Raw genomic sequence first — 26,369 nt, forward strand, 5'->3', positions numbered from 1 at the left:
ATATATATATATATATATATATATATATATATATATATATATATATATATATATATATATATATATATATATATAATTTTTTTTTTTTTTTTTTATGGATGAATGGTCTTATGGATGTGTAGTGGACATCTGCTTTCCTTCAGCCAAATCTTACAATGGAGGTTCCCACTCTCAGGGGGAGGCTGGAATTAAACCTGGATTAATAATTGACATGGATTAATCCTTAATCTACATGTTCTGTCTGTCTGTTCAGACATTAGTCTGTCTGCTGAACTGTCCATGACTCAGTATTTAAAAACCCACCAGTGTTTAAGGTTTTTGGAAGCTTATCCTTCACAGATTGTATGAGGCATCTTTTGGTTTTAAGGTCTATTTCTGGTTATGCTACTTAGTATTTTAATTAGTAAGATGATCTTTTTAGAAGTGATTTTAATAAACCATGGGAACAACACTAGAATATGCTGGTTTGTTTTTACCCAAATTTGGGTAAAATCACCTCAATGTTTGGTTTATTTTTTTAAACAACATTTGGGTTGCTACAAATTTATTAAAATAGGTTAAAATAACTTTATAGTGAATGTAAATTAAGCTTGTATTCTGTAAATGCTGTGTTAGCTTTTCTTCAGGGATTAAAAGGGACGGAGAAGAGAGTTTGAAGATTCTCTCAAAGCAGAGGGCAGTGTTGTCGCTTCAAAAAGTAGAGACTTGAAACGCATATCCGAGCAGTCGCAAAGCAGGACTAGTGCACACTGTGGTGAGTGAAAGGTTGCGACGAAAGCAGACTTATTAGACATTTTAAACAGGAGTTTCAAGTGTGAGCAACTTTAAAACGAACAAAAAGCATAAAAATAAATAGCTGAATACATATATACCCCTTTTAATTCAGCAATTATAAAAATGTTCTTCGAATGTAGCATGAACATTAGCCCCCTTCTGAGCTATTATGCTGGCTGTCTGGTGTTGCAATTTTACACTTCACCGACTCCGACAACCACTCTACTTGAGCCTGAATGCCCCAGATTTTACCTTATTTAGGTGATGTACCGAAATCATCAGGGCGCAGAAACATTTGACAAAATTAAAGCAAAAAAACAAAACAAAAAAAACTCAAAACTCTCAGACCCTGTTTTCGAGATTAAGGAATAACGAATTTTAAAGCACAAAATTGCTGTCATCTGAAAGCAAATGCAGTCATGTTACAATTTTTTTCGAGTTCTGTTGTGCTTAAAGTAAAGCTGAATGTGTAAAATTTGATATGAAACGTGACTATGAAATATAGCCTACTATATGAAATGTATTTGCCCAAAATTAGCTTTCTATAAATATTCACAGTCAAATACATTAAAATGAGTTTGAATTGGTTAGTGTTGTAAATTAGCGAAATAAAATTTGCTTCGTTTATCTAGTTAGCATAACGTTTAGTCATGCCGTTTTAACACAGTGGAGAGCCTTACTGCAATTCCCTGCTAATTTATGATGCAATCGTGTATGTAATGCATGAATGGCGGCATATTAAATGAAACAACCAGACAGGCGACATGATGTATTATTAATAAGACGAGGAAAAATATTTCTGATGTGTTATTGGTTAAAATTCATGCTGTATACTTTATTAATAAATATTATTTTTTTTTCTAAAACTTTCTACATAAGTTTTGAGTGACTTTCCCAAGGGTGTGATTTTACAATAGATCGCATTTTGTATATGGATAATAAATAAATTAAATTAAGTTAATAAAACGAATGATATTTTTGACTTTTTAACAAGCTTGTGAGGACTATAAACTTCGCTTCAGAACGCTTAAAACAGACTGCTTTGCATCACAACGCTCCATTCTCTGGTTTTCATTCATACTTTCGAGCTTTTTGAGACATGGAAATTGCAGCAACCTGACCTATAGTACATGATTGAAGTTTCTTTGACATTCATTTCGAGTGAGTTGCTTAAGGACTTGCCAGGGGAATTGTCAATAACTCTGTGCTCCGACTTTTCTTTTCGTGAGAATTACAAGCCAGCCAGTCTGTGACATTTATGACAAATTTACTTAAAAAAAAAACGATTTAGTTATATAAAAAACATTGAATAATGCTTCAAACGTTTTATTATAAATTTGTATATTATATTAAATATCATATTAAATATGTTTATATTATATTATATTATATTATATTATATTATATTATATTATATTATATTATATTATATTATATTATATTATATTATATTACATTATATTATATGTGTGGGATTTATAATTGTTAGCGTTAACTCCATGACTGAATAATGATTTTGTTAAACACACTAAATCGCATTATCTGTGAATTCGGCTCACATATTTTTGGTGCAGGCGATAGGGCTGATATTTCAGTATTTAAGTGTATTAACGGCGCATGCTGTCTGTTTGCATTATAATAACGATTTTCTTGTTTTGCACGTATATATATGTATGTGTGTGTGTGTGTATATGTAATGAAATAAATTTATATAATGCTGTTAAAAAAATAAGTGTTTCTGTAAGTGTAGTTGAATATTGTCATTTGTACCTTCCTCAACCTATGTAATTGTTAGAGAAAACAGATGCTTTTTTTCTTGCAAACATAATTGTTAATCGACTGAGCGAACTTAACTTAATTTGACATCTGCTTAACATATTTCACCGTCATAATTTGTGAACTATTAGACGACGACCCCTAAACATCCCGATGGTTATAAATTTGCTATGTCTGTATAAATGGTGGTGGTGAATGTGATTGGCACAAGTTAAAAGCGCACGAATACGCGAACTTGAGCTCTCTTTCTTTGCCATGGCTCACTTTTTTTGTTCTTTTTTTTTTAAAAGAAAAGTATATGATCCGTATTCTGTAATGTCCCTCTAAAAGGAAAGCTGAAACCGGAAAAACAATTACAAAGGAGATTGGCCCTAGGGTATTGAGAGGTAAGCAGCATGAGGGGTTGGATTGACTCTGGTGCACCCTTGGACCTTACATTATCCTGGCATGAGGTCTCTTTGGCAATAGCTAAGCAATTTCCAACAGCACCTGGCTGCCCACCCCACTGATAGCCTCTATACCTGTGTGTCCGCCCCGCCCCCCAACCAAACACACAACTTTTAAAGTGTGCATAATGACTTTTTGTGAACAAAGAAACAAATGTAAATGAAAGTAACCTCATAAAATAAGTAGGCTAATTACTTGTATGATGACTAGGTTAATGTTGACTCAGTAATGTTTGAGGAGTTTTTAACAATCATTTCCAATAGTAATAGTCATGTTATGTCAGCTGGAGGAAAGGTGATACTGTCTTTCGCAATAAATTGTCTTTTTGTATTGTTTAAGGCTTATAAATGACCAATCTGTGGCACCTGCTCTCCCGCCCCCTGCAGTCCCACCCTGACCCTTGTTTGCAGGTGCTTCTGATTGCACAACTCATGCAACCTTGCAACTCACTCTAATAATTTGATAAGCGACTTTTATTATGGTGATGGTTTTTGCCGTTTGTTGAAATTATACTTTGTATTGTTGGTAAAGTGTTAATAGCTTATAGCGTTAATAAGGCCAGTGGGGATTCGAATTGTAATGCATGTTATGTAATAGGATACTTAAAGCTTCGTCTGAACTGACAACGATTTTGATGGCAAACGATTTTATGTTTTTCCTATTTAAAATTAATAAAGACCATTCCCGTATATTTTATGTAATTTGTGTTTTAATCTATTACTTTTTTTTCTGCATTGTAAGCTTTATTTACAAATAGTATAATACTGTATGTGCAAAAAGAAAAAAGTTCACGACGCTTTGGAAGTGATTCAGTGCTCGTTTCTTTAGGGCCAAATATTAATGCGCCACTTTGGAGTGTAAAAAGTAAATAACTAATAAAAATGATAACATAAAATAGCATTTAAAAAATTTGGAAAACCTAGATAAGATTGTAGTGTATGGTGACATTTGTTCCGAACCCGTACCCTTTGTTTACCTAATTTTGTAACAGATTTGTAGCTTTTAGAAAAACTTTGAAAGATGAAATTCCTTCAGTCTCAGAAGGCGTAGTTTTGAAAGGAGCTGTTGATTATGTTTTAATGTGATAAACTAGCGTTACTTGAAACCCTACGAAAGGAGCCTTTATTTCTAGAGTTTGCACGATCTGTGCGTGTGATGAAAGGGGATTGGTAGTTATAAACGTGTAAGGTTCAACTTTAAAAAAGTCCCTATAACGAACTCTGTTCCTCTCCCTCTTTTACTATATTTGTATTATATTTCATTTTTTTCCAAGCACAAAAAATACGATCTACTCTCTAATCTAACTACTCTCTAATTTAATGCTAAAACTTGATACTTCATTTAGTGAAGTTGTTTTAAACCAATGTTAATAGGCCCCGATCATGTTACTATTTTAAATATAGTTTTTTATGGTTCCTTGTTTGGTATTGAAATTAAAACGGAAATATCATCATTTTTGCAGTCCACAACTTAGACCACCCTGCAAACTAACTAATTAACAAACTAAAATAAATACATACATTTGACACTTGTTGGATTTCAGTCAGTAAACAAACCAAAATACAATATATTTTTTTTATTTAAAGATCCCAATTTCGCACAGTAGGGCGGAAAGGGTAAAATCAATTTGCACGCAAACTTTTCGAATCATCAAGGTAAACGATGGCTCCATTTGCCTTGGTTTAACATTACAATAACCCGAGGTACATTCAAAGTAGATTTTGAAAGGACACATCCTGGATTAACAGTCATATTGATCACCTTTGCATATTCATCGCTTTTCCTGCAGTGAATAAGCATCAGTAGCCTAGAGCTTTCTAAAAGGGTTAATTGACGTGCAAATTGTCTCTATCTTCCACATTATTGTTGTATTGTGAGGTAAATGGAGGTTACAAACAAATACAACTTCTGACTTTTTTCCCTACATCGCCAATGGAGTATTTGTTTCAACGCACTGAATTTGTCTGCACAACAGGGCTGTTAGTATACATGCGTCATTGTGTATCTAATGTTTAAAAGTAAAGCAGGCCTAATTATAAGGAAACAAATAGTAGAGATGTTCTTAGATTAAACGGTATGGTGTTATGATGATTGCAACTCTTTTGCGTGACAAAACGGCGTTTGGAACCTGCTCGTGTCGCTTTATCCTCTTAGACGGTGCCACCCCGCTTAGCCAGCAAAGCTATGAGATTGAGTGTGGCTTCAGGGAGGACTAGGGAAAGGACCCTACATTAGTATTAGCCAGAACGCTCATCCAACCTATAAACACTTGAATGCTTCTGCCGAACACGTCTCAGTATTTTAAGCAATAGTAAAATACAGCCTAGTTTAGGCGGTTATTAGCAGCGCTGTACTTTTACTTTAAACACTTAAAACACGCTAAAACAAATGTGTTAGCCTTTTTATTGAGCTGCAAATGTTTTATTTGAAATCGAATACAGATTAATTAAACCTAACCCTACCTCACGTCTCATACGAGCTTGTGTAAAATCCACCACTTTATTCACAGCAGATCTTTGAGTTTTTTTCACCCAACTAACAACCGCTACATTTCATGCCACGTGACTGCAGAAAAGCATTCTTCTCACAGCTATTTCCCGAGCACAAGCATCTACTTATTACTTGTTTAGTTTAAAATTGCGGAACAAAACAAGCCCCGTCTGCTCATTTAGCCAAACTCAGCTGGTGTTTCTGTGTGCCTCAGCAAAACAGCCAGCGCCATATTGTGACGTCACCACGTATGTCAGGCTCTAGCCGATGGCGTGAGGAGAAAATGCTGTCTGAACTAGAAAAAAATCTGCGCTTGCGCAGAAAACAGAAAGGCTTCAGTTTAAATGAATTTGTAAAACTGTTTATATTTGAGGGTGGGGGTGGGTTTTATATGAAGGTGGAGTCTTGGGGGTTGGGCTAAAATATTGTATGTCAAGTGAAGAAGCGGTAAAGAGACCGACAGATACTCAAAAATAATTGCATAAAGCGTAAACTTGACTATCTATCTATCTATCTATCTATCTATCTATCTATCTATCTATCTATCTATCTATCTATCTATCTATCTATCTATCTATCTATCTATCTATCTATCTATCTATCTATTTATCTATTATGTGTAGCTTAATAATTTCATTAAAACATAATCAGTCAATGCAATAAAATTATAAAATGTACAATTTGACACTGATGCAGGTTTTCTGTTTTTTGTTTTTGTTTTTTGTCACACGCCTATAATGAATGCCTGAACCCTGCCTACATACTTGATATGGAGAGAAAGGGTATCACGGCAGAAAGTTTTTAAACTTAACCTTAGTAGCTTGTTTGCGCGTGTATTCCCCAAGATCATAGAAAGGATCTTACGATAATCATATGCTATAGATGGCTGTTAAGTTAACGGTGCAACTTTGCGAAATCTTTCGTCTCTCCAAAAGAAGCAAATAAACAGAAAAGGATGCTAAGATGGCGGCATGTTACTGTCAAGTTCAAGTGTGCTATATTGCTTAGTAGAGTTTAAAAGAGCTTTGTAACCTATCACAAGTTCACGGTTATTACCAGAAGAAAAATAAATGAAAATGAAAAACTGAGGTCTTCATTTGTGACATTTCAGGATTTGTTTTAATTCCAGTCAAAACTTGTTCACATTTTGTCATAAATAGTTTGTTAAACAAACCAACAAACAATAACCCTACTTCGGAAGAAAGTACAAGATTCTGCTGAATTTTGAATAGGGTATGTTGAAGTAACATCGCTTGCCTCGAAAATGGCACAGTGACACAGTTCATCAGTTAAACATATGCTTTTCAGGAATAACTTGATGCGTGACCCATTTCCACGAGAAAATGTCACAGAATCACATTCAAGCTCCATTTGTACATTAGATCTGCTGAGATCAGGGCTGAAGATACATCGAATGTGGCTGAAATAAATCTTTATTTTCTTTAACTTAACGTATAGAAAATAGCATATAAAACATATATTCATTAAATTATTTAAATAAACGTTTTTATATATCACCGTTACGAGGTACTGTTTTTTAACGTTTGTTTTCAAAAGTAGTGCTGGTGGTTTGAAATCATGTTCATAAGCACAATATATTTATATGCATAATTTTAGTCTCTTAAAAAATATGTAACAATGCAATGCTGTAACTCTTGGTGTCACTGAACACATATTTCCCCTCACTTTTCCATCTTAAAAAGTTGTAGTATTCTTAATACTAAATTTCATTCACACATACAGTTCCACATTTGGAAAAGTTATTCACATAAAACAAGCAAATGTGTAATCAAAGTTTTCTATATGTTATACCACAGTACTCATAACAAACAACACGCTATATTCACAGAAGAACTACATTTAAAACAATGCAAACTGACAGACAGAAAGTTTTATTTTGAGATTACTGTTGTGACAGATCATTGCTCCTCTTTGACACATTAAACACAGACTTGCATCCACAAAGACAGTTCTGGAACCATCAAAAATGGAATACCATACTGATTCAAATGGACCTTAAACCCAGGAATATAGGCTAACTTCTTTAACACTGTCACACGGTTTCAAAGTTGATGCATGAATGAAAGCTATGCTATTGCATGGTGTATCTGATCAAAAAGTGGCGTTTCGATGAAAATACTGGTCAGTGGGCATCTCGAATTTGTAAGTGATCCTTAGATGTGGTCTATACTCGAATGCTAAGAGTAAAGAAAAATACAAAATAAGAAATTTCGATAAGAACCAGAATGCTTCTGTATAACTCACTTATATGGCTGATTTATCACTTATATGGGGGGGGGGGGGGGGGGGGGGGGGGGGGGAAGAGAACCCATTGTTTTATTACTTTTTATACCGATCCTCACATCAGCTTACGTTGCAAAATGCAAACTTTAAACTATAGAGCATGTCTTGTCATATTATTAATATAATTAATACTTTACGACCCAGATAAGACACATATATTGGTTAAAAAAGATACAATCGTATCGTGGGAACTTTAGAACTGACTCCCTTTTCATCGTTAAAACTGGTTGACTCAAAACTGTACAGTCTTGTTAGAAAACATTTCCATAAATATCATTTAAGATTCGGCTTTTTTGCCGATAATTAAATTACAAATTGATAAATATGGCATCATGGATATGTATTTACATCATTATTAACAAAGGCAACGTTATATTCAAAGGTAACAATCGTAAGCTAATACCACATTTCTCCACCTGAAAACGGACTTGGACAACAGATTTGACTCCATCAAACAAGGAAATACATTCACGAGTAGGCTATATACTTATTTATGATTTATTTTTTTGTTCAAGTTCAAGACAAAGACTTTGGCACGTTTCTTAAGACTGTCTGAAGTTTTAACAATCAATCAAAGGTGATGTGAGTGTCACCTTAATATAAAACACCGTGAAATATTCTTTCTTTGCCATTATTTTTAAATATTTTTTTCAGAAAATACATAAAATGAAAAATAAAATAATCATCTGAAATCTGAAAACTAAAGGAAAACCATTTATTCTTAGAAAGTGTTATTTTGTTATTTTATGTCTTGCTAGTTTTCTTCGAACTCGGAATAAAGTCAAATTTCGAATCCTGAGAATGGTCGAGGCCTGCTGGCGAACTCTCATCTTTTCCTGTTGTTTCAATGCCATTTTGTACGCCATAGCGTAAATAGTTTTTAAAGGTTACTTCAACCTTTTGGTCCACCATTTGAGAGTCTGCTTGGAGCTTCAAACGTACCATTCGTTAAAATTAGGTGGTAGTCCATCGCCGTGTGATGATGTATTTTGCACCGCGGACGTGGGTGTTTTTGTCGGGTCTTCAGTATTCGCAGAAACCAGCACTGGCGGCGTGGACGACTCGTATCCAGAGCTAGCAGCCGGAGACGACTCTGAGCCTTGTGATTCGTGTACCTTAAATTACAACGTTCACAGATGTATGACACAGGCAGAACAAGCAAATAACACGCTTATACACATGGTACAGATAAACGTTATGGTTCGTCTTGGATTTCTGATCGATGCTATAAATTTGTGAACCAGAACGGCATGCCAGGCCTTCATGAAATGAATTTAACGCATGGACATGTATAATACATTTATCGAAGCGGTCATTTTCTCTAGAACATTTATCTGCGTGGATTCTCTTTGAAAAATGTTTGTAAAATCAGAAATGCCCCCTTACCTTCATATGTTTCCTGAGAGAGCTGGGATGTGTGTAGGACTTGTCACACACTTTGCAGATATATGGCTTGTCAGATGTGTGCACGTGCATGTGCTTTTTCCTGTCGCTGCTGTTTGCAAATCGCCTGTCGCAGCCATCGAACTCGCATTTAAATGGCTTCTCACCTGCAAGTGAGAGCAAACATTGGGGTTTTAGGAATATAACTTTTTAATTAGAACAGTTGTTCAACACAACTTTAAGTTATGTAATAGACTACATGCTTTTCTAAATAATAGGCCGTGTGTGCGCTCACACCAGATGGTTTGGTTACCCACATATCACGCTCCTCGCTCTTATCCCTTTTTACTTACCAAGCATCTTTACATTCGCTTTAGAAAAATAATTATAATAATAATAAAAGTAAGAAAAATAAACATACGTGGTCGTATAAACTGTATGTCAATTTGTGCACGTGTTTCTTCTCTGCCAAGTCTAACCATACACTGTTCAACAGCTTGCTTTACATTTTATGTAGATCTCGAATGGGGTCAATATTTTAGGCACAAATCCAGCTATTAGACTAAACGCACATGGTCCAAATTCATGCTTTCCCAGATAAATGTGCAGCATTTTTTTCATGCATCAACATAACACAAATCCCATGCAATTACTAACTTTATAGCCACAAGCATCGGAAGCTTCACAAAACGAAAAGGGTCCATTCACAATTTTGCTCCACAACCACGCATGCAGCTTTGCATTTTAATTTATGACTGTTGTTCATCTCCTCAAAGATTTGCGACGTATATATAAATTTCAACTAACATATATTTTACTCAATCAAAAAAAAAAAAAAAAAAAAAAAAAAAATAGGAGGAAAGAAACGCGATTTTATAAGTAATGAATGTAGTCAAAATCTCCCCTAACATTTCATTCCTACAAGCCTTAAGTGTGGTTAAAGTTGACAAATGTATCTATGCTAAATACTTTACTAGACTCACTTTAAAAAGAAAAACTTTATTTTAAAAACTTTTAGAAATGCACTGCCTTGTTTTACTTTAGAAAATAATGGTATTTTACCTATTAAATGCATTGTTGAAATAAGTAAAAACGGGGTAATATAATTTCCTTACCTGTGTGAGTTCTTTTGTGAATTTTAAGATTTTCTGATCTTGCGAAAATTTTCCCACAACCGGGGAACGGACAAGGGAACGGTTTCTCTCCAGTGTGTACTCGGATGTGGTTCACGAGTTTGTATTTGGCCTTAAAGGATTTCCCCTCTCTCGGGCAATCCTCCCAGTAGCAAACATGATTACTCTGCTCTGGGCCGCCAACGTGTTCCATCGAAACATGTGTCACCATTTCATGCATTGTGCTGAAAGTTCTGTCACAAGTCTTTTTAGGTCTGTTCATCTGATTCTCATCTATCCACTTACAAGACAATTCTTGCTTTATAGGCTGCCGCATGTATCTGAAGAAGGCCCCCGGACCATGGTGTGTGGGTACGTTCATTCCCATGTTCATGTTGATGGGATGGTTGTAGTTATGCAGCGGAGCGGCGCCATAAGGTTCCGTACGAGGGCTCGCCACAGGTCGATATGGATCTGGACGGCCAAAAATGTCCCCGCGTAAACCCAGGTGCATTTGACTGTTTACAACATGTCCTCCTGGTGATGTATGGCTCACGCTCTGATCGTGAAGTCCAGGAAACAACAGATGTCCCGGGTTGTCCGAAATTCCGGGGGGCCCGTGTAGACTCCCAGCAGAAGCGGCAAAGATTCCATGCTGGGCGCTCGGCGGTGCGGTCTCTCCGATGCCTGCGCCCCTGTTTCTGAAGAGAAAGTCCCTGGTCGAATTGAATGCTCCACCGGCGTAAGAACCAACTTGTCCTCCGTGGTGGTGTCCGAGCGCTGCTGCGTATCCAGTTGCTTGCGGGGTGAACGCTGATGTCTGGCTGGAGGCGATGTCGTGAGTAACGGGACTAATCTTGAAGGCAGCCGAGTGAGATGAATCTGCGAAGGGACTGAGCCCCAGCCCGGGGTCTCTGTTTCCCAACTCATGGTGTCTAGGCGTTCCGAACCCCCCTACTCCTAGTGACGGGAACTGAGGAGCGCTATCAAGGAGCATAGTCATTGGGCTCAATCGAGAAAAACAAGTGAAAAATAAAAAAGTGAGAAACCCCAGGTTAGTGGAGTGAAGTGGGTAACGGGAAACTAAGCGCAATTTCACGTAAGCTTGAAAAAAGAAATCTTGAATTGAAAAAAAACGAAATGATAATCCCGGGTCTCTGTAAACGGGAGAAAAACTCCCGCAACTGGGATCCGTGAGAAAGAGGATCAAACTTCCCCCCCTTTCCAGACGAATGATGTCCTTGGACTGATAAAGTCAATCACTCACTCCTTGCACATAAATGAGCTCGGGAGGCAGCTCTACGCTGTCCAATGAAAGCGCAGCTCTCTCTAGGTCACGTGACGGATAGGAAGGGCGTTAATTGGCTGCATGTTCGTTGATTGGCAAGGTTTAGTATTGAAAATGGCAGTTCGTTTCAGTGAGTAGATTTGATTGGTTGCTGTTGGTATTATTTGCAGGTAAAGCAACGGGACTTTATTTCGGTTCAGTGAGAAAGGCTTGTTTATTTCCCGTGCTTAGCACGTCAGCTGTTCCCAAAGTTAGGCTACATAAACTTTTAGGAGTTGCTTGATTTAAAGAAAGATGCTTTTGCTTACTCTTTGCCAAAAAAATAAGAGGGAAAATAGGTCTAAAAAATTAGAAGTGTTCGGGAATTTATTATTTTTAATTAAGAAAAAAATTGATGTATCTTTATTTTAAAAGTAGGAACATTGTTATCTATCTATCTATCTATCTATCTATCTATCTATCTATCTATCTATCTATCTATCTATCTATCTATCTATCTATCTATCTATCTATCTATCTATCTATCTATCTATCTATCTATCTATCTATCAATCTATCTATCTATCTATCTATCTGTCTACTACATCTAGCCTAAATAAACGTAACCCCTATGTTTTTGTGTATTAGCCTATTATTTCTTAAGAGTGAAACATAAATTACATGACTGCAGAACTCAGTAATAGAAGGAATAGAATATGGTGGTGATTGTAATATCCAGAGGATTTTTTTTCACGGCGCCAAAAATTCTCGCAATTGAGAAAGTTTCACAGGGTTGCTGGTGACTCGCTGCAGGACACGTAAAATCTGATCAAGTTCACAGACGAGCTGAGTGTTTCAAGCAGCGCTTTTTTATACCTCCAAGCCTTTTCACATTCCCTCTCCCCCTCAATCTCTAGGCTCGAAAGGAGCTCCCTTTTATATCTTAGAGATTAAAAACAAAAATCTTTAAATCAGCCCCTCATTCTAGTCTAGTCCTCAGCTATAATGCTTTCACTTTCACCGCGACTTTTCTGCGAGAGGAAAACTCTAATAGTTTTTAAGGTGAGTGTTATTTTGTTCAGTAGATGTATTATATAGTTTATAATATTCAAATTTAGGCTATGTTGTATTTGGGTAATCGTAGTTCTTTTAATTTATAAAGTAGGAACATTGTTTATCTATCTATCTATCTATCTATCTATCTATCTATCTATCTATCTATCTATCTATCTATCTATCTATCTATCTATCTATCTATCTATCTATCTATCTACACACACACACACACACACACACACACACACACACACACACACACACACACACACACACACACACACACACACACACACACACATATATATATATATATATATATATAATGAACACTTTACACAATTTAAGCGTGGATTACAATGTAGAGAAATCCTTCAATCAAGTTAAAATCCAGTTGATGTTTTTTTTTCTTTTTCCAAGCTTTGTCCCCCCTCCTTTTTGCTTCGTCTTTATTTCTTCCCCTCTTACTCACTCTTTCGTACACGAACACACATGTGAGTATATTGTACAGCGGACAGATTTATAGCAATTTTTTTAGGTTTCACAGCCGGTAGTCAGATAGACTTCGGTTACTTTACTTTCCATTCTAGATGTTGGCCTATGGTTTGTCTGTTTAAATGTGGACGCGCTTAATATATTATGTGACATATTCATTTGCGGGCGTGGCTAGGGAAAAGCTAAGTTCTTAAGGACGTTCTTAGCTTTCACTATGCAAGGAATTGTTTAGTTACTCCACTTAAATTCTTTACTGCACTCTGCACTGCGTCTAAATGTCGACCAAAGGGCAAATGAGGACAAAATACGTTTTTAACTCAAGGGAGCCTCATGCATTGTTTTACGTTTAAACACGGGAAATTCAAAGTACTTTAATGGCCTGTAATTGCGTGGAACTCAAATGTATTTTCTACCGAATATTTAAATTAAAATTTGTTTCGTAAAAATGATAGCATGCATGTCTCCGGTCCCCTAGACTGGACATGGCCTTTTTCTTCTTGTTTTTTCAGTTAAATCACAGTTTAAAGATTATTCACGAATAACTCTCGAATATGATTCTGATATCCAAAATCAAGCTCAGTAGTGTAGGTCTGTTCATTGTCGCATAGAATAATTTATAATGAATATAGCCTACTGCTGCATATCATGTCCTTTTTATTTATTTTACGGCTGTCAGTCTCACATTTAATTCACAAGTTTATTAGCAACACAAAATGATCTCGTGCATATGACTCCTGTACCTACCACTTTATCATCCTTTAATTTTGTATGAGTAATATTTGTATTGATGTAATATTTTATATTGATATTTTTCATAGCATTTTTTCCTTAGATATATTAAGGCCATTTTTTTGTGTATTATTGCAGACGCGTGTATTTTTCCGTTTAGCTTTTAAATATTTAAAAGTATTCAGCCTGTTTTGTCATCTTTACTGAGGAGTGAGTGTATTTATCTAAAACACCTAATCAGTATTGGGTAATGAAGTAACTGTAGCACATCCCATTAACATGCTATATATAATATTTGTTAACTATGTTTAGCATAAATTATTGCAAATTAAATTTGTTGAGGCGCTACGCATCTTATTAGAACATGCAAACTGCTCTTCAAGGCAATCGTTCTTGCCGAACCCTAAAAAAAGAGACCCTTATGTGGTGAAAAAATGTCCTTATGTAGAGTTTTTTAATCGTTGCATATGTTTTTCAGTTTGTCTCTAATATTCACTTTCTTTGCCCACCTAAATTTACCCACATTAACCCTGAACTTGTAGTAAAAGCTAAACACCATTTAAGGGTGTTTACGTTTATTACAATGAGGATTTGTTTTCCTATAGGCAGTTGTATGCAATATATATATATATATATATATATATATATATATATATATATATATATATATATATATATATATATATATATATATATATATATATATATATAACCAGACTTTTATAACGACTCGTTTGTTTGTTTATTTATTTATTTATTTATTTATTTATTTATTTATTTATTTATTTATTTATTTATTTATTTATTTATTAAGTAAGTAATTTGCATCTCAAAAAGAAACATATTCCTATATTGTTATCTAGAAAGAATGGATGGATGGAAATTCTATATATTTTATGCATTTTATTTTGTATATATATAAATTTAAATGTTCTGTTATGTATTAGTCACACTTTACAATGAAATTACAGTTAAACCACCATGCTACCAAGTATGCATTGGATTGATATTAGTCTTTGTTGACTAGTTTATATACTTTGGGTAGCAAAAACTTAAAAAAAAAAGAGCCTGTTACCCTTTGAGCTACAGCTATGTGTTATTTGGCCCATTTAGTGACTGTTGAAATTATAACAGAAAAATCTTTCATTCATGATTTTTTATTTGTTAATTTATGGCACATTCGTGCTCTCTCTACTACTTGTTTAAATATTCCTGCTCTGACCCATATTGTCTATTGTAATCAAATAGTTGAGCATATAGAGAATATGTGTAAACGGATTCTGTTTTTTTCCAGTAATGGAGATATAAAGAAGAAAGAAATTAATCAGGAGACTAATCTGAAGAGTTGCTGTTTGGTGTGGGAGAAGACTGTTTTACACAAAATTATATCTGTCATGTATGGTATCTGATTACTCTGTTATTTAGGTGAACATCATTGTCAAGGCCTTTTATCTTAAAGCTATTCCGATATAAATACGTAAAAATGTAAATGGTTGTTGGATTCATTTGTTATTTTCTTTTCTTATATTATGTTTTATGGTGACTCTGTTAATGTAGTGACAATATTATTTCAGTGTTAATTATGACTTAATTATGACTGTTGTGAATACAGTCACTGTAACCTCAGTAAATATTGTTGCCTTGTATAATATTTACTCTATCCAAGAACTTCATGTGTGGGAAGAATTATACAAGTAAATAATCCAAGCTTGTGCCCACTCAAAGGGGAGGACTGTATTCAGGGGGAAACAGTATATTAATGACTTTCTTAAAATCAGGATGTTGTGAAATGAGAGATGATCATCTCTGTTATTATCAAAAAAAGATACACAGTTAAATTCTGTTCATGCGAATGTTTCAAGTGATTCTCCACACTATGATACCGTGTCACTCTTTTTACAAAAGTAGTCTAACTTATTTGTGGTATCAAAACCTGTTTTAATTTTTGTCAGTTTTATATTGAGAAGTGCAAAATAATTCAGAACAAGTAAATAAACTGACACCAGATCATCAGAGGCTTGTAAATTTTGAATACGGGAAACTTGGGAACATTCTAGTTACCTTGAAAGTGAGAAGTATATTAACCCTTGCATATTCCATGTTCAAAAAAACTTTTTTAGCTATTTTGCGACATTTAGTTATTTAACCCATTTTTTTTTCTTTTGTATTGGCTAAAGATTGCTTACGTGTTTATATTACATTTGCGTATGTTTACAATATTTTATTATTGACATTAATTTATTATTCTTAATTTAAATGTATTTGTTCGATTTGAATATGAATGAATAAACGAATGAAATAATGAATAAATTATTCACTTCAGATATGTAACTCATTCGATATGTAACTCATATGAAAATATTCGATAATACTTCACGCCCAAGTGCATTTCATTAAATGCATATCTACTTCACTAAATAGTTAAACGTAAACTTAAAAATAATCTACATTGTTAGTTAAATTCTTTTCTTTAGTAAATTATAATAACGGAGTAAAACAGACTTTTCAATATAGGGTATTTGCATTTTAATCAAGCAAAGGACACCCATACTCAAAGTAGGCCTAACGATCATCGAGTTAGTTGGCATCACAAATGTCAATGCTGATCAGCAAATATGCTATGCAATTTACATAAATAAATTTTTTTTCAATAGTTTGTATAAGAAATGTCTTTAGCCAAGTAAGTGTAGTGTATTTCCAAGGGGGGTCTCCACATGCTTATCTATCTATCTATCTATCTATCTATCTATCTATCTATCTATCTATCTATCTATCTATCTATCTATCTATCTATCTATCTATCTATCTATCTATCTATCTATCTATCTATCTATCTATCTATAATTAAAGTTGAACTACAAACTGAAATATTAAAACAGACACCGAGATCTGACTGATTGTGAGAGGCGAGTGGCTTGAAAGAGAATTTTGATTTTGTTGCTTAACTTGGATTATTTCTATTCGGTGTTGAAATCACACTGCTGAATATCATTCGTAGCACAAGACTTTCTAATAAATCACATATATGGCATTTCCATACTTGAGCCAACGACATCTTATTCGGCACTCTAGTGCATTTAAGTCACAGAGCAGCCAATATCTGGCAGTGAGCGAGCGGCACATATCAAAGCGTTTGCACTGAGATATTTGAAAACGGAGTCGTGTGGTGAACGCCTGCGTGTCCCTTTTAAAACAAATCCAGGGACTGTCAATCATCGCGCATTCCGACCAATCCCAAAGCACCGTTTTTTAAAAGCTGGTTTGCCTGCTGTGCTTTTATATTGCAGTATGGCCTGGTTCGGAGCATTTTACTACCACGTTATTGCCACAAATCAAGAGGGCAAAGTGAACGGCATGGGACTCACACCAATCTTAACGAACCTCGGTCCGATTCCTGCGTCTGAGAGGTTTACAGGCAATAACTGCACATGCAGATGATACAGCGGGGGCAATGGGGAAGAGTTTTGTAGGTAAATCGTAAACGTTAAAGGTTGGTTGATTTGCCAAGCCCTCAGCCAAGCTTGCAACAAAACATGACAAGCCTGTCGCGGTTTAGTGGCTGCCCTCTTTCTTGCGTCAACCCTGGGGAGAGCAATACTGAACCCAGCGTGATGCTGCCACCTTTGGCAGAGGAGCACATGGGGCACCCCACTGGCAGTTCCTTAAAACTCTGCCCCTCTCAAAATTTGCGAGACTACCACGAGACGAGGGCCAGTGCATATGTTGACCACTCGGTTACCCATTTTCCAGACACTGGATACACCAGTCATCGCTTAGAACCCAGTCCTAGGGGCATTATCATTGGGACAAATCTGTCAGCAGCAGGCATGCCACCAGTAACTGATCAGCTGGCTCCGAGACCTAACCAACATGGCAATATTGGAAGGTACCGTGACCTCCACAGCTATAGAGATGGCAGGAGCCACGCGTTCTTCACCGCCTATCAAGAGCAGGCCCATGGCTCGTCAGACGCAACCCGAGATCTCAGCAGCCAAATGATGTTGGGTCTTCCAGGAGATCTTCTCTCACGAACGCACCCGTACGGGCAGCCGGTCAGTGGCCCCAGGGCCAACAGCCAGCAGCTTGTCAGCCAGTTCTTGGAGTTCTATAAGCCTCTGAATATGGCCATGCAGCGAGGAGGGGGTGACGCCTTCCTCAGGTGCTCCAGGCAGAATCCAAAGCATGAGCTCGTGTGCAAGTGGAGTGACGGCCAGGAGGGCACTGGCAAGCCGCCCTGCGCCAGGAGTTTTGGGACCATGTATGAACTCGTCACCCATGTGACGGTTGAGCATGTCGGAGGACCGGAGCACTCTGACTACGTTTGTCACTGGGAGAACTGCCCAAGAGACAGAAAGCCTTTCAAAGCCAAATACAAGCTCGTCAACCACGTCAGAGTGCACACAGGAGAAAAGCCCTTTCCCTGCCCTTTTCATGGATGTGAAAAAGTTTTTGCCAGATCCGAAAACCTCAAGATTCACAAGAGAACGCATACAGGTTAGTTGTTAATAATAATAATAATAATAATAATAATAATAATAATAATAATAATAATAGTAATAATAATAATTATAATAATCACCATCTTCAAACTTATATAATTGTTTTTGAACATTTTTTCGGAGAGTTTTGCTTAACATTGTTACAACACAAAAATGAAAGACTGTAATATATGTGTATATAAATAATCGATGACTAAATTGTTTGATTACTGGTTGCCAAAATAACGCTGTATGAATTATTCGTTGATATTTCAAATCTTATTTTCGCTATGTACAAATACGAATTTTGACACATGGGTTCGTGTCTAATTCAGTTTTAAAATGTTTCAAATTAATACATTTTTTAACAAAATAATTTAATTATTTATTACATTTACGATACTTTAATTTGGGTGGCGATTAATATATTTGTTAAAATCAAATGTGCCTCATTTGTTTTAACGTTCGTTGATCGTATTAATGCTTTTAAAAATGGTTTTAAAAAAAACTGACGTGATGTTGAATAACAGTCCACATGCCAGTTGTTTGGGTGCCTCTCATTCATGCAGTGAAAATAAATAAATAAATTCCGGGGCACCGGAGAGCTGTGACGTAGCTTTTACGCAAGGCGCAGCTGAATCCTCTGTTATAGTAGAGCGCACCCGCTCATGCAAGCTGTAAGACCACTACACTACAAACTGACGTCACAATATCATACGCATAGTTTTCATAATACTTTAAAATAAAATATGAATTAAATGTAGAAATAAGGTTCATCAATCACTTTAATTATTAAAGCCACACTTTATTATTTCCAAAAACTAGAAATCAATTAAACCAGGAATTAATCTTTGGCTCATGACGCATATAAAAATGAATGAGGTCGAGTAGCAGAATAATCTCACTATTATAAATGATTATTGTTCACTGAAGACAATTTAAGTAGAAATTGAAAATTAATCAGTGACACAATTCCATAAAATTACACGGAAGGGATTTGTTTCCTCAACTTGATTTTGAATTATTTGCTTTAATTTTTCCTTTAATTCTGAAATGTATACGAGTTATATGCATTTGTGATTCTTCCAACAGCCATAGTTGTCTGCATGAAAACAGTTAGGCTAAATGGAAACTATCACAATTTCTAAGAATGATAGAAAAGAAAATTATCACATTGTGCATGCACACGAGTGTTATCTGTTATGTCCTCACCTGCTCTACTGTTTAGTGTATGGAGAGGCACACTTTTTTTGTACAACATCCTGCATAACACATCTAATGACACCATGCACAGAACTGATGAGCCATGGTTGACTGTACATCCCACCCGTAACTCGCGTTTCCCCCTCCTCTGCCCGTTTAGGTGAGAAACCGTTTAAATGTGAGTTTGAGGGCTGCAATCGAAGATTTGCAAACAGCAGTGACCGGAAGAAGCATTCTCACGTTCACTCCAGCGATAAACCCTACACGTGCAAGGTCAGAGGCTGTGAAAAATGTTACACACATCCCAGCTCCTTGCGCAAACACATGAAACTCCATTGCAAGGCCTACATTGCCAAAATCGGCGAGGACGACGAGCACCTTGTAGAGGCCAGGTCTCCTGAGGTGACAGAACAGCAAGACACACCCGCTTCAACCACAGTGACGCGAACGATGACGACCACCTCCCACGAGACTCTGTCTCCGGAGACGAGAAACGAGTCTGCTGTGAGGTCACGTTTCCATCACACCTTTGAAAACACGTTGGACTATACGGCGCACAGGCCACAGTCCCTTTTGGACCCTCTGTTGCTACAACGGGGCAGTTACAGACCCGAGTCTGTTCAGTACTCATGCAACCAACCAAGCCATACGTTCGCGCCCAGCCATAGAACTTTTGCGTCAAACTCACCTTTCCAAAAAAGTCTGGTAAATGGCTGGTACACCTGCCATAGCGCCGTGGACACCTTTTCACCCAAACACTGTAACAGTGATCTGTAATGTCTGTAATTCGGGCTTGTAAAAAGCATTGACGGATGACAGACGTGAGTTGCCTCCCATGTAAAGCTGTCATAAAGGCTTTTCAATGTAGAATAGTGCAATGTTTTATATATATATATATATATATATATATATATATATATATATATATATATATATATATATATATATATATATATATATATATATATATATATATATATATATATATATACATACACACTCTGATGCTGGTGAGACGTCGGTTATTATTTCTGAAACTGTAAATAGTTTCCATAACCTTGCAAAAATAGTAGTTGACAAAATATAAATCATATATCAAATATAAAACAAATCTACAAATAAGACCTGGCAGATGAAGTAAAAAAAAAAAAAATAAAATAATAAAAATAAATAAATAAATAAATAAATAAATATATATATATATATATATATATATATATATATATATATATATATATATATATATATATATATATATACAGGTCGAAATAATAAAATTATTTCTGCACAAGAAAACAAAAACAACAGACGTATTGTTTTGAGGTTCCGTAGAGGCAGGGCCTCCGTATATGTGATGTAAAGTAGAAAAAGAGTTTTATCTCTTTAAAAGTAATTCATGAAGGTAATAATACGTGAAATCTTTTGTAAAGTACAACTTTTACATGTGTTTTCTGTCAGAGCATAAATGTAGGTCGAGGGTTCTTATAATTAAGGTTCTCGTTTGTCTTGATGTATGTGAAGTGAACCCATCAGTGTACAAGGCCTTTAGCTGCAAATTATTTAAAGATTCTCTCATCACATCACAATCGACTGTATTTTACAAGTTGATAGGTTTGTGGCAAATGCTGAGAAAGTCAGTCCTCTTCACGATAATTAAATTGTTTAATTAAGATTGTACTGTATATACTGTACAATTAATTATGCATTCGAAGTTTCATTAAAGTATCTCTATTCTCTTTGATCAGGCGTGTGATTTAACTCTATGCTTTTCAAAGGAAATGTGTGTGAGTTATGAGTTATATATAACGCTTTTGGATTTATATGCATAGCGTGTTTGTTTTATGGAGATCTATACGCTTTTTAGATTGAATTTCCAAAACCGAGAAACATCACACATTTAGTGACATTATGACTCGTTAGCAGTGACCAAAATAATGTATACAAAAAGTTTAAACTATGATAAAGTACTTTTACCCCTGAAAGACGAGTACGCGGCCGCTTACCTTTACCTGGAAATAACTCTACCAGGTTTCAGATTTGGCGTCGTTTTCTCGTCGTTGTTATCCATCTCTGCATTGTTTTATGCTAAATCTGTCATCACATATTTTTATATACTGTTGACTTTATTGCTTTAACTTTGCTGCAAAGCGGAGTATGAACAAGGGTTTGAGCGAGGATAGGCCTTATACTTAGAATGACACTGCAGCGAAATCCAACCTACCCATGCCTAATTTACAAATTGAATGTGTTAGCACACTCATTTTGAATGTTATATTAATTTAAAAGAAATTGCCATTTTTGCAAATCCTATTCTGTCAATTGAAAGTCGCCTGTAAGCACTGTTGTTGAGAACTAAAATACAGCATATAGTTGTAAAACAAGCAAACGCTCTCTGGTCAGAATGAAATGATAGCTTTGAGAAATTGTGCGCTCGAGGACCACAACTCTTCGATACACCAGTTGCATGACCAAATACATATTGCATATATTCAGTTTTGTCCCTATGCTTCACGAGTTTCTTGAAGTACAAACATTTTAAATTTATTCGATATTTTGAAAAATCTTAACACAACTGTAATTGAATTTGGACCATTTGGTAGAGATCTGCTGTTTAATCTGGTTTCAGCTTTTTTGTTATGAACTCAGTTTGCACTTGGGGATTTTTTAGATTCTTAACTATTTTTGTGCTTGTGTAAATGGTTTTGTGATAGGATAATGTGGAGTATCATATCTTAATTTGTAATGTGAAGAACTTGGCTTTCTAACACTATTTGGCGAAGCTGTAATGCTAATGACCAGGATATATTGCATTTTATAAGACTAATTTCTTTCCTGGTTGGTTATTACAAAAATACATTATATTCACAGTTTAAGAGCCTAGTTCCCACTGTCAAGAATGGTGCCTGAGGCACCAATCATTACAACCTACTTTTGGAGAGATGCTGGTGAAAAATCAGTGACCAAGGAATATAGTTTTACTTTTTGGAGGGGTATTTGAGCAATGAGAAAAAGAGAGGCCAGGTTTAACTGGTAATGGGACTGCCAATGCTTTTTGACTTTGAGGAGCTTCTGAGATATTTTTCATTTTATTAATTACTTAAGCTTAATTACTTATCATGAATAACCTTAGAAAGGTCATGGCAAATTTCAGTCTGTCTTCACTTAAAGCTCATATCTCAGCCGGACTGATGTAACCAAAGCATGTTTATAGGAAGTGCAAATGAGACGTTTGCAATGTATTATCAATTTCTGTTTTGAACGCGGATGAATCATTGAGAGACAGGAAATTGAAATAAGGACACAGGAAGGTGAACTATTTGTGCCAGTCTGGTACTAGACAAACAATATACATTTCTTGTTTTAGAGAAATATTTTTAAATGTGTTTCTGTCGCTCAGTGAGCTATGATTGGACCAGTGTGCTTTTTATAATTGTTTGTCATTACAGAGGTTGTTTATATACAATCAATGTTAGCCAAATGCTGTGGAAAAACAAGTTTTTCGTAATTTGAACTCATCTGTTCTTATTAGTTGAAGCATCTCAGCTTAGAATTATTCCTCTATAAACTTTGATACCTTTCAAAACACTAATGTTAAATCTTACCATCAATTGCAATTAGAATTCTTAGCAAATTATTTTGTTTTTAGAATCACACTGGTTTACAAAACAAATAAATTGTGTTTTGTGTGTTAAAATATTATATATTAAAATGGGAAATATTGTCATTAAAACTGCTTTCGAAATTACCTGAGAAGTATAACTGAAAACAACAGAAATCACATTATTGATCACATTAAAAAAGCATTTCTTTTAAAGCATAATTTTTTTCTCTTGCATCACTGAGAATTTAATATCGAAAAACAAAATTGTGGGTGCTCTAATGTTGCCACTTTTATTTCTTTGCTTTTCAACTAACACGATGTTGAATCAAATAAATAAAATTGTCAAGACTTATTGGATATTATCGCACACCTTCTTGGTAACCTCACAGTATTAGCAGATAATGACCTTCTCAGAAACCCTGTGATTATGCGGTGCTTAAGGTACTATTTTTGAGCTTTAATGTTTATTTATTAAAGGTTAAGATCTTGTTGGGATTATTTGCAATATTTTTACTAGTCCGTTGTGATGCTATTGCTTAATTTTTTTATTCTTGCAATTACATTGACCTAAATGTAGTATATATATATATATAAAAAAAAAAATTATATATACATGTTTTAAAATGTGATTTTATTGTTGTATTAAGACCAGCAACCTTCCCCTTTGTATGCTTTTTGGTTTTTATAAACAAAATGAGCATTTGTTTTTTGTATTCAGCAAAGATTTAATATAAGTTAGCTTTTAGGATAATTATTATATAAAAATGTTTCTCTATGAAAATCTTTTTTTTGCTTGCTGCGTATTTACTTTTGTATAGCAAGTGCATTAGGATCAGTCAAAATTAAGCTCTTCGACCAAAACTCTTGAATGTCTGTTGTTTACCCTTGTTGAAAGTATTCAGACTTCACTTTGCCAATGGTATCATATAGATAAATTATATTTCTTTGTAAATATCTGAATTACAACACCTTTTAGCAGATTTTGAATACGCTTTCTTTACTGTAAATGAATCATGCTGGCATGTCTGCCACTCTCTACCACCTTTGTTTTCTGCCTAGCAACATAGATGTATGGCAAAGGTTAATTTGCATTTTTGACTGTAATCCATAACAGCATGCAACTATATTCAACTTTTCAATGCATTTATACACTACTGCTACAGAAAGGGTTTGTCATAGACTCTGTCACCACTATTGCATCCTCAAAGTGTGACCAAGACTATATGATCTCAATGTGTGCTGCGTTCCACCTGCTCGAAATGACACATCTCTAGCAGGAGCAGTGTGAAGTTGCGTCAGCCTGGTGAGGGGGTGGTGGCTATGCAGGCCGATGGGGTGTGATTTTAATTGGATTCCTGCCTTTTCCAGTCGTCCCCAGGTCAAGCCAGTGGTGTTGGTGCTGCTTGACTTGGGCTTCTTTTTATCCTAACCCCCTTCTGTACATTTCAGCCCACTTTTCACTCTCTCTCTCTCTCTCTCTCTCTCTCTCTCTCTCTTTCTCATCTGCTGCTTTGCCGGTGCTCCTGGCTACCCTCTTCTCCCATGACTCCCCTATACCGGCCCCTTAATCTGTGCCACAGTTTGGTCCAGTGACAGTGTTTTATGAACCTCAAATCACAAAACTCACCTCATTTCATCTTTCGTCCTTCAGATCGTCCACTGTTGTCCACTCGTGCTCTCTATCTCTCTGCCGCCTTTTTCGGTCATCCTGCGTTCTCTTCCTCATTTATTTCTTTCCAGACAGGGTGTGTTTGGCTTTGAGGGGTTTTGGCGTGTGCACGCAGGCTCTCTTCCTGCTTACTCGGTGTGTAATGAGAGTGATGCTACAGACACAGGCAAATTGATTTCAGAGGTGAGGCTGTAATGAGGCTATCAAAAGCATGAAACGTGAGAGTCATACTCAAAGATAGTTTTGTTGTTGTTTTTAGTTGAATGTAGTCATGTGTTTGATTCATTAAACTGTGTGCTGTAAAACTGAACAATTATAAATGAATAAAAAGAAATTAGTTTGCCACTTAAATGTAAGTGAGAGTTCAATGTATCTAATTGATAACAAGAGCTCAAAATCTGAACTTGAACTGATTGTGTTGTGGAAATTTAAAATTATAAATGCTGAAATAGGTGTTAGTTTTAAATAGTTTTGCACAATATATTGTGACAGATGTGCAAGATTTGTTGGGTTACCATTGGACTAAGCTTATTGCTTTTTAAATGAAATTAACATTTAACCATGAAGTTTTGCATTAACATGTTTATGCGAGCACATTATTTGACTTTTAAGTTTACATTTAACATGAAACTTTTTTTAGGTAATCAGGTTTCTCTTTTTTCAGGGTGTCCGTGGGATCTTAAAGTCTTAAATTCCAAAATAAAAAAATTTAGTCCTTTAAAAGTCTTAAGTTCACTGAAATTATGTTGTAGGTCTTAAATCATTTTAAACAGGTCTCATTTTCTATGTTCGAGTAAAACTACCTAATCAGGCCGACACCCAAATACCAGTAATTCATCTCAAAACTTTTTTTTATATTACATTTTTTTTTTGCAGAGATACACTTCACAACATGCAGTTAGATATTTTTACAGCAAATTCTCCAAATTAAATCCCCTAATTGTGGAAAGAAAACTAAAGCAACACACCCGTTTACATGATCTTTAATTAATAGCAAAACTATTTACAGAAGTAACTGTCATTGGAAAAAAATCCTTAGTGTTTAATCTTACAGTTGAAGTCAGGATTATTAGCCCCCCTGTTTATTTTCCCCCCAGTTTCTGTTTAAGGGAGAGATGATTTGTTCAACACATTTCTAAACATAATAGTTTTAATGACTCATTTCTAATAACTGATTTATTTTATCTTTGCCATGATGACAGTAAATAATATTTGACTAGATATTTTTCCAGACACTTCAATACAGCTTAAAGTGACATTTAAAGGCTTAACTAGGTTAATTAGGTTAACTAGGCAGGTTAGGGTAATTAGGCAAGTTATTGAATAACGGTGGTTTGTTTGGTAGACTATCTAGAAATATATAGCTTAAAGGGGCTAATAATTTAAAAAAATTGGTTTTTAAAAATTGCTTTCATTCCAGCCGAAATAAAACAAACAAGACTTTCTACAGAAGAAAAAAATATTATCAGACATACTGTGAAAATTCCTTGCTCAGTTAAACATCATTTGGGAAATATTTTAAAAAAAGAAAAGAAAATTCAAAGGGGGGCTAATAATTCTGACTTCAACTGTAAGTCTAAAATTC

The 26,369-nt window shown here is 35.3% G+C and overlaps 2 protein-coding genes across 2 annotated transcripts; one reads left to right on the forward strand and one right to left on the reverse strand.

Annotated features, from left to right (window-relative positions):
• Window positions 1-7,795: 7,795 nt before the first annotated feature.
• Window positions 7,796-11,527, reverse strand: zic3 (zic family member 3 heterotaxy 1 (odd-paired homolog, Drosophila)). Its single transcript, XM_056472671.1, has 3 exons — window positions 10,290-11,527; window positions 9,178-9,341; window positions 7,796-8,906 (listed from the first exon to the last, which is right to left on the reverse strand). The coding sequence occupies exons 1-3, from the start codon at window positions 11,287-11,289 to the stop codon at window positions 8,724-8,726; spliced, it is 1,347 nt and encodes a 448-aa protein (XP_056328646.1). The 5' UTR covers window positions 11,290-11,527; the 3' UTR covers window positions 7,796-8,723.
• Window positions 11,528-17,366: 5,839 nt separating this feature from the next.
• Window positions 17,367-20,384, forward strand: zic6 (zic family member 6). The gene is made up of 2 exons (XM_056472571.1): window positions 17,367-18,327; window positions 19,675-20,384. Exons 1-2 carry the CDS (start codon window positions 17,367-17,369, stop codon window positions 20,289-20,291), a joined length of 1,578 nt encoding a protein of 525 aa, XP_056328546.1. The 3' UTR covers window positions 20,292-20,384.
• The last annotated feature ends 5,985 nt before the right edge of the window (window positions 20,385-26,369 follow it).

The sequence above is a fragment of the Danio aesculapii genome, chromosome 14 (assembly GCF_903798145.1).
Source record: "Danio aesculapii chromosome 14, fDanAes4.1, whole genome shotgun sequence".
NCBI lineage: Eukaryota > Metazoa > Chordata > Actinopteri > Cypriniformes > Danionidae > Danio > Danio aesculapii.